At 38.3% G+C, this 18267-nt stretch overlaps 1 protein-coding gene across 1 annotated transcript; it reads right to left on the minus strand.

Moving 5' to 3' along the window:
• Positions 1 to 494: 494 nt before the first annotated feature.
• LOC131438728 (protein brown) lies at positions 495 to 16823 on the minus strand. Its single transcript, XM_058608939.1, has 8 exons — positions 16564 to 16823; positions 16441 to 16489; positions 16192 to 16378; positions 15749 to 16122; positions 15480 to 15683; positions 8058 to 8169; positions 7460 to 7823; positions 495 to 1036 (listed from the first exon to the last, which is right to left on the minus strand). The coding sequence occupies exons 1-8, from the start codon at positions 16706 to 16708 to the stop codon at positions 654 to 656; spliced, it is 1818 nt and encodes a 605-aa protein (XP_058464922.1). The 5' UTR covers positions 16709 to 16823; the 3' UTR covers positions 495 to 653.
• Between the last annotated feature and the right edge of the window lie 1444 nt (positions 16824 to 18267).

Below are 18267 nucleotides of genomic sequence, written 5' to 3' on the forward strand. Positions count from 1 at the left end.
AAGTCAAGGCTTTTCGGCCCGTAGATGCCCCGAGGGGGAACGGGGAATCTTCGTTGGTCGTAGTTTTTATCGTTACTGTGTACCTATTTTCGACTATAATTGCTCGTATTTCTCTTATGCCGATAATTGTTTTCTCGTTTGATGCTACTCCATTTACCGAATGGACGTACGGAGCGTGTATTGGGCGATCTTCGGCCGAGGCCTCGTAGATTTTGGCATGCAGATCTGTGTTACGGCGGACCTGCCCACACGAACCAACCGTCCATAATAAGAGTTACCAAAAGCATATCAACCTACCTACCGAGCAGCGCATTGAAGGCGAATTTGGAACGTCCGAGAGTCCGTATAATTATCGCAGTCGCAGTGCGGTTATTTTCAGGCTCGTCAGACTATTTTCCACCGTGCGTTTTCTTCGGATCTGAACTTCGGATTCGAACGAAACTAGCAAAACTAAAACGAAAAGTTCGATAGTACCTGTACTGCCAGTACCTGGAAAACGAGTTTTTATTTTTTTCGAATTTCTCTACGCTAGTCGGGTTGGTTAAAAAGGGGTTTCAAACAAAATAAAATTAAAATAAAATAAAGGATTGTTTCGTTTTCCTCCTTCTGTCTCTCACTCACACACACACACACACACACTATTTCTCAGTCGGCTAGTAAAAGCCCACCCTTTTGAGCAACCTTCGCAAGCTGAGGTAGGCCACAAAATGAATCAGTAAAATCTGGACCACCATCAGCAGATAGTTGTAGTGGATGGCCTCGAGTGTAGTGCGGTAGCCGGAATCCTCGAGCACAGCTTGACCATCCCGGAGGCAGGTAGTGTTTCGGCCCGGATCACAGGTGATGCTGCCAACCGTACGCCAGTAGTACACCGAAATGCCTTCCGAGGCGAAAAAGAAGAACGAGATGAACTTGCTGATGGGAAATGCGACGACGTTCAGATATAAACCTCCGAGCAGGGCGTACAGTAAGAAGATTATGTTGGCATACTCGATTGAGAGTTCCATTGAGCCACAGATGGACGAGAACAGGTAGCCTGGAATGAATAAAAGGAAAAACCGATAGTAAATTGTGAGGCTTAGGATGCACATGTTAGTCTTTTTGCGCTTAACAAGCTGCTGTTCGGTACATCTCATCACTTGCTAGCATAATCGCCTCGGTAATCCACCTGCTAATGGAACTCGTAACCGTAGGATAGCACTTTGCATTATGAATTCCTTTTTTAAACGCATCCTAACACAATAATGAGAAGGAGATAATTCAAAATTTTGTTCAGTATGTTGATTACTTTTTTCTCTTCTCAGCGGTGATTGTTCCATTTATGGCAAGTTAGCGACTTCAATTTACTCTAAGTTTAGGAATAAGGATAAAAATATTGCGCGTGCGAGGAATAGCATAAAAAAGAGGAGTTTTCACAAGTTTTTTGAAAATTCCTGTCAGTTAAAATCAAAGATAAATTCAAGATCGTGAAATATCATATAAGCAAAAGGAACAGTTTGAAGCAGGGTTTGTAAACCGATGAGCTGTTCGAGAATATCCATTGATGGACGCCTTAGTCTGTAAGACTTAGTGGTAATGTTGGTATTCATGGATAACCTATTTATTTATCTATAAACTAGTGGATCCCTGCACACCTCGTAGCGCAGTAATGTAAAAGATCAACATTATTTTCAATCAGTTTTAATGATAATTGAAAAAAAAAAGTTATTATAATGCTCTATGAAAGTGGTTTTATGATTCTATGATTATTTATTATTATTATTATTATTATTATTAAACCGATGATTTGTCAACACGCGTACAGTTAATGTACAATTATCTATCAGGTGTACAACTTTGCTTCCGCCGTTTTCCGATAGGTGGCTGTACCGGCTGAGGCTGTTCAAAATACATAGATGATAATGCCTTTAAAGTGAGTGTGTACAGTGCCTAACGAATTGTCATCGCCGTTTCACGCTCGAAAATGACTGTTTATGTGCCCAATTCTCGCCATTTGCGGGAAGTTTTACTTTTCTGTTACAATTCGAAAAAAATGCAGCTGAAGCGCATCGAATGCTCTCAGAAACTTTCGGTAATGCTGCTCTGAGTAAAATAACGTGTCGGGAGTGGTTTCAACGTTTTAAAAATGGTGATTTCGATGTCGAAGACAAACATGGTGGTGGAAGAGATAAAACCTTCAAAGATGAACAACTAAGGCATTGCTTGATGAAGATTCGTGCCAAACCCAAGAATAGCTTGCCGAATCGTTGGGAGTGAGTCAGCAAGCCATTTCAAAACGTCTCAAGGCCCTGGGTATGATTCAGAAAGAAGAAAAATGGGTGCCGTACGAATTGAAACCGAGGGACATCGAGCGCCGTCTATTTGTATGTGAGCAACTGCTTCAAAGACAAAATCGTAAGCGGTTTTTACATCAAATCGTAACCGGTGGTTCGATATGATAATCCTAAACGCAGAAAATCATGGGGAAAGCCCTGGCATGCTACTTCGTCGAAGGCAAAACCGAATATTCACGGCGCTAAAGTGTTGATTTGTATTTTGGTGGGATAAAACCGCTCTTAAAACCGGGTGAAATCATCACAGGAGATCGCTACCGAATGCAACTGATGCGCCTAAATCGCGCGCTGAAAGAAAAGCGGCCACAATATCAAGAGCGACATGACAAAGTCATCCTTCAACACGACAATGCTCGGCCTCACGTCGCAAAAGTGGTCAAAAAGTACCTGGAAACGCTAAAATGGGAAGTCTTGCCCCACCCGCCGTATTCCCCAGATGTCACCCCTTCTGACTTCCACCTATTCCGTTCGATGGCACACGGCCTGGCAGATCAACATTTTCAATCCTTCGAAGAGTTGGAAAAATGAATTTCTTCATGGATAGCGTCAAAAGAGGACTCCTTTTTTCGAGCCGGGATCCGAAAATTGCCGGAAAGATGGGAGAAAGTTGTCGCTAGCAACGGACAATACTTTGAATAATACATCTGATACGTGAAAAAAAACTTCAAATTTACACCATAAACCTCTAACGGTTGCCCTTGAGCTGCATTGACGGTAGCAGAAAAGCCAAATGGATAGAAAATTGACGTATAAATGCAAACGACATTTCATTGAGTATGATTGGAATGCGTGGAATAAAAAGTTTTCCATCTTTGAATTTGCCTGTCAAAATTGTTGTCTCGATAACATTTGCCATTTTTTTGCAAACTTTAAACTTCTTTTCTGTACTTGTTCCTGTATTTTCTGCACTAACTTCTATAATTTCTATTGTTGCTGTACTTTTCAAATTTGTACCTGCCTCTGTATTATCTGTTTTGTTCTTTTACTATTTGTGCTTGTTTCTGTAATTGTTTCCGAATTTTATAAACCTATCCACTACTTTCTGTACTTGTTCCTTCCTTTTTCTGTATTTTTTTTCTACTTTTTGCACTTTCTTTACCTGTTTCTGTTCCTTCTGTACACTTTTTCCTGTGCATACTGCACTTGTTCTGCTTATTTCTGTATCTGTAGCTGTCTCGGCGAACTTCGTACCACTCATAAATTATCTTTGGATGGATTTTTTGTAAGTAGTGGTCCGAAACGAGAAATTAGCGAGCTAGCTAACTTTCTTAATTGAATTTAAAAGTTCATGCACTTCACAGTAAAGTTGAATGAAATTTTATTTTGAGCAACTTTGCTGAAGAAGCCATGGTCCTACCTCTTCATTTGATCGAATTACCTCAATTTTTCGGAGGATAAGTAGGGTGGCTCTCAAAAAATCACCTTTTTTGTTCTAACTTTTTGTGAACAGTTTTACGAGAAAATCGTCTTCCAAAGATTTGTCGAACTAATTAATACGCACAATTTTGCTTAACTAATCTTTTCAATAAAAGCTACAATTCAAAAGTTATGATTGTTTTTTTTCGTCAAAAACTAGTCAACCTTCTAATATAAATATTCCACAGATGCCAGATCGATAAAGAAGAATTTCATACTGTTTCTGAAAGGTCATAAAATAAGGAAAGTTTGAAGAGAAATATCACCCTCCCATATTTCTCTTTCTTATTATTTTAACTTTTAACTTTCTTATTATTTTAACGCAACGAACTACCTTTAGCAAAACGATGGTTTCGAATGTGCCCTATAAGTGTATAGAATTTTTTTCGAAAAATTATGAACAAGAAAATTACGGCCGAAAATAGATTTTTCGCTCAACAATTTCAATCAGAAAGTACAAGAACAAGCACAAACAGTATAAGAACAAGTACAGATAATACAAGAACAGATGCAGATGCAAAAAAGTACAGGAAGCATAGAAATAATAGAAGTAAGTGCAACATATACAGGAACAAGTACAGAAAAGAAATTTAAAGTTTGGCAGAAGTTTAAAGCTTGTTATCGAGGCAACTATTTTGGCAGGCAAATTCAAAGATGGAAAGGTTTTTATTCCACGCATTGCAATCATACTCACTGAAAATTTCACGTTTTTGCACATGTTTTTCACTCAACATCGGTTTTCGAAAAGTACTTCGTAAATTCAAATTATTCGCAATCAAATGTCTGCGAACAGTTCCGTACGATATATTAAAACATTTTTTTTAAATTTTGAAGCACCATCGCGTAAAGTTAATGTCGGACATTTTTTACCTCTTTAAAACGATTCACCCACTTACTCACAAACTTTTTAGACTTTTGCATGTATTTCGCCGCGGCAGCTTGGTTCGTTTTGGGACAAAAGATTCAAGACAATAATGCAGAAAGATACGGTAAAGTGTGTTAAAAAAACCTGTTTTAATCCACCTAGTGGTGTAATGCTGCCTTTCTCATGTATAAATTGTGGTGTTCTATTCAAAAATTTTTGCTTCGATTTTTGAAAGAAACCAAGAGATTGTTTGTGCATTAACTAGTATAACATACAGAATTAAACAGTGCTTTGATTGCGTAGGTCATCCTTAAGAAAACGAAGTGGGTTCACTATTATATGCACTTCCGGCACCGGAACCCGGGAACCGGTATAATCAAAGTCGGTTCGTACGGCCATCAACTAACATGACATACAAACTCTACTAGTTTTAATTCAAATTTTGAAGATTTTATACAATTTTGTCATCGCACTCTAAATGACGATTTAAATGTTTGTTCTATCCGAAAATATGCAGTAATTTTTGGTAGGACCATAAGACCTTTCAATTGACCCTAAGATTGGGAATAACAATTTAGAGTCCAGTTTATAACATTTTGTACGGTTTTAGTTCCGCCATTTTAAGTGTCGGTGTACAATATTGAACACACTTTACCCTATAACTCCGGAACAGGAAGTCGGATCCGGATGAAATTCAGGAATTCCATATGGGACCGGAGGACCTTTCATTTGAATTTAAGTTTGTGGGAATCGGTCAAACCATCGCTGAGAAAAGTGAGTGAGATCCATTTTGGTATATATGACCACTATTTCCGGTACTTCCGGAACCGGATACCGGGAACCAGGATAGCCGGAATCGGTTTGTTTAGTTGCCTACTGATCATGACTCGATAGTGTGTGTGTTGTGTAGTTTTCAGACCAGTTTAAATTTTTTTTACATATTTTGTTTCGCCGGTTTAAGTGACGGTGTACAATATTGAACACACTTTACCCTATAACTCCGGAACCGGAAGTGGGATCTGGATAAAATTCAGGAATTCCAAATGGGACCGCGAGACCTTTCATTTGAATCAAGTTTGTCAAAATCGGTCAAAATGACATGTAACCAGTTGATTTTCATACGTAATCAGCGTTGTACACGGATGTATCCCGTCTTGATCACAAATGATGTAAGTTGGAATTGCTTTACGTGCCACTCGTACGCCATTCCGGATACCCGGGAAAAAAATTCCCTTTCGATGGAAAGAACTTCACCGTACTGCGACATACTTTCCCGAACATACCCATCGCTGGTCTGCGGAGGAAGGTCGTGCACGCGTACTTCTATTGCATTGTCCACCATGTACACAGGGATTTTAAATTTAATTCATTGCGGTTGAAAATTTGATCATGAACTGCTGAACATATTTTCAACGACATGAAGAAAAATCATGTTGTTATGTTAAATACAACAAGAGATATTCACGATCAAGTTCTGCCCATTCTCGTACAGAGTGTATTTTGAGAAGGCACCTCGTAGCGTTGTAAAGTAAGACGTATTTACGTCAAAACGCGCTTCACCGAAATATCAAATATTGCCTTAACGAATTTCTGCAAAAAGCATGTGGATTACTGAACATGTATAATGCCATGTTACCGCTCTAATTCGGCATTTTCATATATGCCGAGCTCGAGAATCTGTTTTACGTTTGTAAATTTATATATTTGTAATGGCATAACATATCTTTTTTGCTAAACTTAAATATGGTCTAAATGGTATTTGGGAAAGGAGGATGGATATAATTAGTATATTATTATTTACAATTCAAACGAGGGCATTTTTAAGGAGGGGTGTGAAGTAAGGGTCTCAACATTAGGGAGGGCAAAGGTAAAATTTCTTATGTGATCGAAAGAGAACTCCGAAACAACCGAATAGATTACCACCTAACATGGCGCAAGTATTTCTTGCTCTTCATAGGTTGCTATAAGGATATTTGTAGGAGGGAGGGGGTGTGGTAAGCGTTTGCTAAAAATGGCATTTGAGGCAAAATTTTCGAATTTAGCGAAATCTCATAATAAATCTTCACATAACTAGGGGAACGTACCATTTGAACCAATCAGTTCTGAAGGGTATTTTTATTTTTTTTTTTTGCGAGCATCGATATTCATTGGAGAGGTTAATAAAACGGTGGAGTTTGCAGCAAGTGACTATAAAAAAGGGGTGTTTATTGTGAAATTTGTCTAATTTGACGACAAACGAGAAGTAAGAAACGGAGTATTTAGACTAGGAGAAAGGCGTGTTGGAAAATTCTATGCAGTCAATTTTCTAAGTGAGGATCACCAAAAAATGTCCACCAGAGGGAGGTGGAATAAGTATTCTGAACAAAGAGAGGTAACATTGATCTGAAGTGATGAAGAAATCAATTAATATATAAAATAAATAATATAAAGCCTGTCGATTCAAGGTGGTGGAACTAAATTTATGACAACATTTGTATTAACTGAATCGTCATTCTACGATACGTACGAATGCAGTTATGATGATAAAAAACCATCCGTTATCAAACAATAATCATTGTAAAATAAGAGATTTTTTGGACCGACGATTTTAAGGTTAAAAACTCTACAATCGAAACAAAACAGAATGTCCGATGCTCTTTATCACGCTAACGGGGTGACGGATTTCGCTGGTGGAGAAAAAAACACCAACGACTAAAAAAAACGAATCGTAGTAGGCATGTGAATCGGTCACAATAAAATTCACGCTGTTAAGTGTTTTCTATGCGAATTTAAATTGTTCAAAAGCGTGTTTTCAATAAACAAAAAGATTTATTTAAAAAAATGAGAATGTGGGAATAATACTTACCGTAGGCAACGGCCAGTAGACTGGCCACCGAACAGACGGTGGCCATTCCGACGTAGGTGACAAAGTCGGCCGAAAACTGCACGCACCCGTAGATGATCCCGACAAACAGGAACGACTCGAAGAACGTTTTCGGCACCGTCAACAGTGCCTTGTGGGCGTAGTAGGCCGACAGTCGGTACATTTTCTCACCGACCTCTCGGCGTAGCAGCGGCAGTTCCTGGGGAAACATGTAGAACACGGAATAGCTGACGGTGTAGAGCAACTCACAGATCATGAGGAAAAGTGCCCCGCGGATGTCTTGGATAGCCGTCTGGCTGGTGGGGGTGATGTGAAAGTATAGCGCCGAGATGGTAATGCTGGTGATCTAGATACGCACACACACCGACAGCCGATCGATAAATGCACGCAGTACGCGGACCCGGCGGCAGGTTGATTCAGACAATGATCATCAATTTCAAAGTGAGCAACAAAAAAAAACGGTCAGGTGGGCAAAGCGGAAGAGAAACAGACCAAAAAAATTATGTTTAAATGAGATCAAATAAATTTTAAATGATCGCGTGCTGCATTTATGATAATTTCAAAAATTGCAGTAACTTACCAGGAATAACATGGTCACTATGACGTATTCGCGAATGTTCCGTATTCTGTCTAGGGCACCGCGGTGTAACAACAGGCACAGTTGGGTTGACCATCCAGGTTGTCGGTTGTCCCTGGGGAAGAAATAGACTACTGCATTCACTTTTGTCTACAACTGCTTCATAAATTAATAAATGAGGTGAAAACTGTGCGTTCTTATCGTAAAAAATATGAATCCTTCTCGTTCTCCGAATTCAACGGTACCAGACTTTTGGCATTAAAAATGCCTTACTCTTCATTGTACGGCAGAGTTTGTGTTGTGAAGCCTCAAACGAACGAAGCACCGAAAAAAACACAGACCAATAGTCGAATTCCGGTCACAAAATTTTTTGAAAGGAAAAAAAAATTACGAAGAAGTTTCGCCTATTTTCTTAATTTGAAATTTCCGTCAAGTTCAGAAGAAAAATTTTTGACACTTGAAAAAGAAAAAGAAAATAACTTTTGCTTCAACATTTTTGCGAAGCAAATTCAGAAAGAGGTTAGAGATGAAATACAGTAGATCTATTAAAAAATATTACCTAAAAGCAATTCTATTAGCAAAAGAAAGAGTGTTTGGCTGAAAAGTTTATTACCAATCTCTTAATACTGGTCCTCTCTGCTCCGGTCTACTAACAACTAAGTGCGTTTTTCTCAGTTAGATACATTCATTTTAGTTAAGAACGATCGCAACGGTTGTCGAAACAAGACGTACTTACAGGAGAGAAACAATTTGAAAAGAAACGAGCGCAGAACAGCATAATTGTGCCGAAGAACAGTCGCAGTCGGGTACACAGCAAAACCACACCAAAGGCCTGCCAGTGGATGTTGTCAGTCGTCATGGGAGCGCTGCTTAGTTAGTTAAGTAATGCCAAACTCAAACTTCGGACGAGTTTGCCGAGTGTATCCGCCAAGAGCCATCTCAGTTCTGTCTAAATGCAGATCCTGTTGGTCGCGACTATTCAAGGCACTTTTCAGTTCCACAGATCATCATTAGGAATTTTTTCCATTTCCTACCAAAAGTATCAGATTCATCAGAATGGAAGTTGAAAAATTTTTCGTCGTCACACATTCAATTACGATGGGGAACGCTCTCACGCAATGCGAAATTGAAAGTATTAGTGTAGAACACATCTCTATACTAGAAACAGGGTTGCCACATATACTAGTTAATCTGTATTGATTTTTCTCCTAAAAAATACAGATTTAAATATGGCGAAAGGAAAGAATTTCTTATCACCGCTAAAAATTCAAATTTGTTAAAAAAAATTTTTTTTTGTAATACATTTCATGCGGATTAAGAAATGAAATACGCCCCATTTTGTCGTGAAGACGACTTACTTTACTTGTATAATTTTACCCTAAGAAAAAGTTTTTGATCGTGGACATCTTTCGTTGTATTCAACGTGTAAACACAATTTTTGCTACATGCCATCGGAAATATGATCATCAATTTATGATAACATTTTCAGTTCTATGAGATTGTGTCAAATTCAAATACAAATAATTCAAAAGTAAAGTTTTCTGAAATATTCGTCATCAACGAGTATCAAAGAGAGTAAGTCATGACGCCTTTTTCGTACCTGGGTAGGCCTAAAAGATTTACACTTGATACGTTTCGTTTATTCTAGCCTGCGCAGGATTCAAACCAAGTGCATCATTCCGGTTCGTTCAGGTCCAGAGCTCGGTTCCAGTATCATGAGTTCAGTTGAATTATTGAATCAATTGCGGGACGTTCACAGAGTCAGTTTCCATATAAAGAAGAGCAATTGCGTCATCTTGCTGCTGGTCGTTTCCATTGGAGAAAAATGCAACGAAAAGTGGACAACGATGAGAAACATTGAGCAAACTCAGCCCTTCTAATGGTTCCAAATGTTATCTAAAGAACTGTTAGAACTACTTATCTGTTGAAATATGCAAATCGGAAGTTAATATAATAGTGAAATTTTACAGTCTGATAGATTCTAATTAGAAAATTATCGCATTCTTTTCTCGGTTCTGTTTTAATTGAATTTTGTATGTATTGGTTTGGATGTGCTCTGTTGACTTCAGAGTGTGCAAGTGGTGCCAGATATTTTATTGGTCATTACATTTGCATTGAATTATTATTGAATAGCGTATATATTTATTTTATTCATATCGTTTATTATCGGCTTTAACCTTTTGGTCGTTCACCGGATAATGAATAAAGATGTTTTTTAACGTGTATGTCTTTCTTTTTGCCTTTCTTTATAGAAAAGTATTAGAATTGTTGGAAAAACCTACTTTTGAACGGAGCCTCGGAGACCCATAGTGTTATATACAATTCGACTCAGTTCGACGCGATCGGAAAATGTCTGTGTGTATGTGTGTGTGCACTTTCCGAAGAAATTTTTACCGCTCAATTTTCTCAAAGATGGCTGAACCGATTTTAACAAACTTAGGATGGTTTAGAAAGCTACTGTCGGGCCATTGATCAAGTTCAAAGATCAAATTATTGTGGCTTCTGGTTCCGGAGATATAATGGTATAAGTGACGAAACCGACAAAACACGTTGATTTTTACCGCTCTAATATATACTTTTATATATTATATTACTCTAATTTATTTTATATTTATTTCAAATATTTTATATTTTATATTTATTTTATATATTATATTACTCTAATAATATAATGGTGACAATATTTTAGGATCACCTCTAATTTCGTAAAGCTCGAAAAAAGTCCTCATGAAAAATTTGAGCAAAATCGGACATGGGTAAGGGGTACTTTCCGACTGTTAAGGTTTGAAAATTTTCGATTTTGAAAAATCATCATACATGAGATTTTCGAAATTGAAATTTTTTTCTTTGATGTCAAACGTCTTAGAATTGCATGAAACGTCGAGATTTAAGATTTAAAACAGTTTTTTCTTTAAAACAATCGACTTTCAGGGACTTCGAAAAATTTTGAAGTCCCAGAAAGTCGATTTAAAAAAAAATCTCTAAGGCTTTTGGCGTAACATTTTTTTTTTCGATTCCGGAAATTTTATGTACCTTTCCTATGGTGATTTTGCAAGATCTATGAAAATCCCACTAAGTGGACTAAGAAGAGTTTTATACCATTCGACTCAGCTCGACGAACTGAGCAAATGTCTGTGTGTGTATGTGTGTGTGTGTTTGTGTGTGTGTGTGTGTGTGTGTATGTGTGTGTGTGTGTATGTGTGTGAGTGTGTGTGAGTGAGTGAGTGAGTGTGACAAATAATGTCACTCGATTTTCTCGGAGATGGCTGACCGATTTTCACAAACTTAGATTTAAACAAAAGGCCTTATGGTCCCATAGATCGACATTGAATTTTATTACGGTCCGACTTCCTGTTCCGGAATTACAAGACAATATCTGCAAATCTATGAGAAAATGCGCATTCAATTTTCTCGGAAATTTCTGAACCGATTTTTACAAACTAAGATGCAAATGAAAGGTCTTTCAAATTTCTCTCCCCGAGGAGATGATCCAGATCCGATTTCCGGTTCCGGAATTACAGTGCGATTAGCATGAATTTTTCAATTTTATGTGTATTTTTTCACAAGCGATGGCGAAACGAGGTTCACATTTTTATAAAATTTACTGGTAAATTCATCTAGTTGGCAGACTTTGTTGGTTGGTGGGATCACTAGTGCCCGGTTTCTGCTTCCAAACACACCGGTAATAGTGAAGAAAAGCTCCAAAACCGGAGCTCACCTCGATTTCTTAGCAACGGTTCAACCGATTTTCACAAATCATGATTCAAAATAAAGCTCTCAGTGTCTTAAGAGACACTGTGCAATTTTATCCAGATCCGACTTCCGGTTCCGAAATTATAGGGCAATAAGAATCAAAACTTTCAAACTGTCATACAAAATGATGCAAAATCGGTACGCATCGGTACGTGCTGGTACAGAAGAAGAAGAAAACGCACCCGCCTAGCACACACCCGCATACGCATGGCTGCCAGATGGCTGACTAAACGCTGCCAGCTGGAAAAATATGGCTGGCAGACATTCTGGTGACCGACTGCCTCACCGCTGCCAGAAATACAACTCAAACGATACAACCGTATCCACCACGATTTTTCCACATTGAAATCTTTGACATTTTCAGCGAAGGTGAGAAGATGAAAACGCTCGGCTTACTTGGATACAGGCGACTTTGTTTTGTCAAAGTGGATTTGACAACCGTCACTGAATCAATTTTGGTAGCCTTCTGGTGGCCATGGCTGCCCAGGTAGCCAAAACGCTATGCGGGCAGTGTGCTTTGTTCAATTTTGTATAGCGCGCAGGGTTGCCACATTCAAATCTATATTAACTTGACATAGCCATTTAAAAATCGAAAAGGTGATGGTAGTTTTTACCAAAGAAAGTTTTTTATTTTATTCAAGTTTAAAAAAAAATCTTGTCAGAACATAAGTAATGTGAGAAAGGCATCATTCCACCACTAGGTGGATTAAAAAAGGTTTTTAGATTAGCATCACTCTTCTCATACAGATAGGCAACGCAAATATCAAGCGCTTGGTTGGAAAAATGATACCTACTATGTGACATAAACAGTGAAGCATGCTTTTGTGAATTGCTCGATTCAATCTAAATCAATTGGTGTCAAAAATGAGCTCAAATTAGTGTCACAAATAATTTAATAAAAAGATAAAAAATATTTTTATGAGACTTTTTTGAAGAAAGAGAAATGTATTATCACACCACTAGGTGGATTGAGAAAGGTTTTTATAGACACCTATACACATTATTTCGTAATATTTGATTATAAATTAGAATGTTTTTTGTAACTAATCCGTACTTCAATGTACGTGAATTGTATCAAACTCCAGTAGTGAAGCGAAAAGCTTGTACAATTTACACAATCGATTAACTAACTGATATTCGGAAGCATATCAGTTTTATTCGTGTTCACGTCATTTAATTATGTCTCTGACATTATCCACCCGCTTTTTTTCTTACTTATAATTTGACTTAACGGAATTGAAAATAGTTTATATTCCGGAAAATGGTAAAATGCTACTCATTTGCCAACCATACTTAATTAGGCCTGTAATATACCTTAAATCCTTCGCGTAAACGTAATCTTTCATACAAACAAACAAATAATCATTTGTAAATCGGTTCACGCATACCAAGCAAGACTTATCACATACACTTTTTCCAGTATTATATATATATTATTCAAAAAGTACCTGGAATTCTCATTTTTCTAAAAAAATATTTATTTATTCGTCTACATCTATATGGTCCCCTTCAAAGTAATCCCCCCTAGATATAATACACTTATGCCAGCGTTTTTTCCAGTCTTCGAAACACCCCTGATAGTCACTTTTTGTGATGCTCTGTAGCGCTCTCAGCGATTCCGCCATTATCTCTTCAATCGATGAAAAACGCTGTCCTTTCATGGGTCTCTTCAACTTTTGGGGACAGGAAAAAATCACACGGAGCGATATCTGGTGAATAAGGAGGTTGGGGCATGATTAAAGTCTTGTGTTTAGCCAAAAAAATTGATCAAAATTCAGCAGTTTTGAAACGAATTTTGCTGCCACTCGTTTCATGCCCAAAACATTTGAAAAAATATGATGGCATGAGCCAACTGATATGCCAACTTCATCAGCAACTTCTCTAATAGTGATTCGGCGATCATCCATAATCATTTTTTTCCACTTTTCCCACATTTTCATCGATTATTGACGTGCTGGGTCGACCGGAGCGTTCGTCGTCTTCAACGTCTTCGCGGCCATCTTGGAAACGCTTATACCACTCGTAAACACTTGTTTTTTTCATAGCAGACTCACCGTAGGCTCTCTGTAACATTTCGCACACTTGGTTACACTTTATTTCATTTTTCACGCAAAATTTAATACAAATTCTTTGACTCTTCAATTCTTCCATTGTTTAAACTAACAAAAATCGCCGAGCTCAAAAAAACACGTCTACACCAACCGCTACAAGACAGAATGTAAACAATGAATACAGCTGAAAATTTCACCATACATTAGGGACATATGTACCAACACAATAAAAAAAATTTGACCACCGGGCTCTCCAGACGCGCGCAATTAAAAAATTCCTTGAACTTTTTGAACAGACCTCGTACACTCTGTTCTCGCTGGCAGTGTTGGTGATTGCCGAAAATTTGACAGAAGCTGCTATATTGCTCTCTATATTGTATACAACATTTTCAATCCGGTAGAAGATGCTATAAGAACTCGAGTCATTCAATGCATGAACCGCGAGAGAATTTTTCTACATTTCTTCGCTCCACTTTATACTCTGAGTATTTCACGGCCCTTGAAAAAAAACTACAGTCTGATAATGATCGTTGCTGTGTGGAATTTCCCAAGAGAGGATCGCAAGTTGACAATTATCGCAGAAAATCGAATCGATGGTTCAACTTGATGTTTCTCATACTAGGTTGCAATAATTCAAAACCCCGTGTGTGGAGCATTCACATACATCTTCATAGACACTACTTATACAAAGGTTATATGCACATAGTTAGAATAAGCGGCAATAATAAAATGATTCTATCGCAATTATCCACTGCCCAGAATCGGATCGCGAAACGAGAATAAGCGACCGTTTGTTGCTTCAGAGAGGATCCCTACAGCAGTGTGCTAACCTTTGATTCTCAGAAATGTCATCGAAAAAAATTCGCTCTCGCACTGGTGTCTATTCTATGTTAAATGAGCCATGCCGGGTGTTTGTTGTTGCGATGATATTAGTCTCTCTTTGATGGCACTGATACAATCATGTAAAGAGTGAAGAGTGAGCATTCTTTGATACGATAAAAGCCATCCTTGCTCGCTGGACTGCCTGTGAAAACCACGTTGTGTAGCAAACATCGAGTCGCCAAAATACGCATGAAAACAATTCTTTCTAGTGTAATAATCGAGATTTCTCCGCCATGACACGAGACGGCGTGTTCACTCAATGAAAGTTTCACCATACGAAACAAATTCAGCAGCTAGAAGTTTCATATAGAAGATCTATAACAGAACTGAAACTGGAACAATCGTATTCCCAGCAAGCCGTTCAAGTTTTATTTATGCGAACAGTTCTGCTGTCAAATTTAAAACTGACATACGATGCCGTTTTATTTTTTCTGTATGTGAAACATGACTAAAACACGGCTGGGGCTGTCAGTTTTTCTTGTTATAAAATTCAGGTTTAAATTTTAGAACTGACATAAATTATGCATCTAGAACTAGAACACTACTGAATATGCCCTTAATCAAGACAAGAAGTAAATAATACGTTCAACTTCAAAGCGACGCCTACTCGGTTTTTCCGAGCATTGAGGAGTTTTGGTATTTGTTTCAACCAAGTTAACTCAGAAGATCAAACCATTCAACCAGAAATGTTTATCGAAATGATTTCAAAATATAGGGGGAATTATTGAATAATACGTACCCGTTGGGATTCAGCTTTATGTTACTTCTGTTCACAGCCGCCATGGACCGCTTTTCCGCGATGTTATCTTGCTTGTGTCTACGCACCAATTCGTGGCGGGTCTGAAAGTCAGTCTCACCCGAAGACTTGTTAGCATTAGAATCGCAAACCAGCTTGAAGTAGTGATCGGCAGGATTGCAATTTACTGGCAGAGGAAAACGGATGCTGTAAAAACCGAAAGCGATCAAAGCCATCAAAAGCCACAACAGTCTTGAGTCTGCTTATCTAACCTTTCGAAAAATGATCTGGTCTCCGCCGTTGAGCCTTGGAAGTAAACTTTGCCTTTCCGAAGCAGTATGACTTCACTGAAGCATTCGAATAGTGCCGATGCCGGATGATGGATGGTGCAGAGAATGGCTTTCCTATGGACCACAGCCAACTTCCGTAACGTTCTGATCACTGAAACGGCACTGAAGCTGTCCAGTCCCGTGGTCGGTTCATCACAGAACAGAAAGTGCGGTTCCGTCAGCAGTTCTCCCGCCAAATTCACCTTCTTCCGTTCTCCTCCCGATAGGTTGGAAATTCTTGTTTGTTCACATTTTTCCAAGTTCAACTCACCGATAATGCTTCTCATCTGGCACTGGGGCACTCCCTTCAGCCTGGACTGTGCGACAACGGGCGGGGGAACGAGTGGAATTACTTATCAACTGAGTGACTGCTTTAAACGACCTACCACAAATGTGAGATGCTCCCGAACTGTCAACGAGTTGATTGAGATCTCGAACTGCGGCATGAAGCCAGACAAGCGCTTCATCTGACTTTGACTCACTGGCATCCCGTTCACCAGAATCTTCCCCCGGACGTCATCCGCCGTCATGCGCATCGAAACGGCCGCCAGCATCGTAGTTTTGCCCGATCCACTGCGGAGAAAGCGAAATTTTGAATGCTTCCGGATTAGTCACCGGTTCCGATCGTCACTCACCTTGCTCCCATGACAGCCATAAGGTCTCCCGATCGTACCGCTCCATTAGCTGAAGATTCGTAGGAAAAAAAATTCTCTGCAGTAAAATCGATAAGATAATTCGTTTATTAATTATTTGTTTACCATTCTTCAGAATACAACTGGCATCCTTTCGTTTACTACGAAACTTCCAAAATTGGTCACTACCAACACTTACTGTAAGATTTTGCCACTCCAACAGAACCGAAGATTCGTTAGAATTTGGCTTAGAACTCGTTTCGGCGTCCATAATAGTTATAACGAGATAGTCAATAACAAAAACTAAAACTTCATTGCCTTCTTCCGAACCGAACACGATCGTGGATCACCGGAGGATCGCCGTGATGCAATGTGTTCAACGAGAGTGAGATTATGCTACTAAACAAAACGTAACTCAAAACGGAACGATGTTTTTTTTGGTTGTTGAGGTTTCCCGTTTCTCGCATCGATCTAGTTTTGTCATTATTGATAAGACTTTTACGAGAGAAAGAGAGAACCTTGGTATACGAGTGTGCGATCCTTGCTACAATCTTACTTGGCTCTTGGAGGCTAGTTGAAGTATTAGTTTCTATATGCCTCAAAACAATTCTCTCTGGTTTGGTTCCTTGTGGGGACTTTGTTTCTAAGTTGATGAATATGTGGGCCCGAACTTACTGGACTGCATTTGAGAATATTTTGATTCAATGTGAAGAATTTTAACGATTACAATTTAACTTTGAGTAAAGTATGTGTTTCGTTACATGGCATATAGTGATTTTAGATGTCTAACAAACGTCACTCAGAATTGTAGAACGCTGGTGATAATTTACTCGGAAGATGAGATGCTATTGTTTTGATGAGATTGAAGTAAGCTTATCACAAACACAAGTACTTTACATTGTATGAGGTAAAGAGTAGAATCTGGCAAGTTCCCCCCGTTTTCAGTCCGCATACATATATTGTCATAAGTCTCAGTTTGGATTTTGAAGATTTTAGTTATTTTCGAATAAACTTTCACGTATAGAAATCGTAGTAAGTCGCCAAGAGTTTAAAGATATACCAAAAAAAGGCGGGTGGGGTAATGTCAGAGACATAACTGGATGAGGTGAATATGAATAAAACTGGCACGATCGATTGTGTGAATTGTGCAAGCATTCCCCTTCTTTATTACTAGAATTTGAAACGATGCACCTACACTAAAGTACAGATAAGTTACATTAAACATTCTGACACAGAATTAAATATTACGAAGCAATTTTTAAAGTTTTTTATAATAAAATAATGGTGGTTCTGAAAAAAAAACCTTTTTATGAAGGCGTTCGTGTTGGAGAGTGACGAGTTGAATTCGAATTCCGGAGGATGCCGCTGACTTCCGTCTAGGGATGTCGTAATATCGATCGATTAATCGAGTAATCGATTAATAACCCAGATAATCGAGTAATATTTAATCGAATAGCTTAAAACTAATATTCGATTATTGAGCTAATCGAATAATTAAAAAAATCTCATAGTAATAATCGAATGAATAATCGAGTAATCGATTAATAACCCAGATAATCGAGTAAATTTCAATCGATTAGTTTCAAAATTATACTCGATTATTGAATAATCGAGTAATTCGAAATTTCCGACATCCCTACTTCCGTCATCTATTTCCCTGCTGACCTGTTGTCCGTGGATGAGATACTGATATTGGTTGGCGTAAGTTAAGCGTTCACAACGGATTATAGCCTTCAAATGAAGAAAACATTAATTCGTTGGGTTGATAAATGATACAATAGGCCTACAATATGAGAAGTATGAAATATATCTACGGCTTCCTACATTGAT

The sequence above is a fragment of the Malaya genurostris genome, chromosome 3 (assembly GCF_030247185.1).
Source record: "Malaya genurostris strain Urasoe2022 chromosome 3, Malgen_1.1, whole genome shotgun sequence".
Classification (NCBI taxonomy): domain Eukaryota; kingdom Metazoa; phylum Arthropoda; class Insecta; order Diptera; family Culicidae; genus Malaya; species Malaya genurostris.

Bases quoted from the DNA above. Each gene is read 5' to 3' on its own strand.
- LOC131438728 (XM_058608939.1), bottom strand. From the start codon at position 16,708: ATGGACGCCGAAACGAGTTCTAAGCCAAATTCTAACGAATCTTCGGTT. The intron at 16,379-16,440 runs GTGAGTGACGAT...CTTTCTCCGCAG, and splicing joins ATGGCTGTCATGGGAGCAAG to TGGATCGGGCAAAACTACGA. The intron at 16,123-16,191 runs GTAGGTCGTTTA...GTTGTCGCACAG, and splicing joins GGGAGCATCTCACATTTGTG to TCCAGGCTGAAGGGAGTGCC.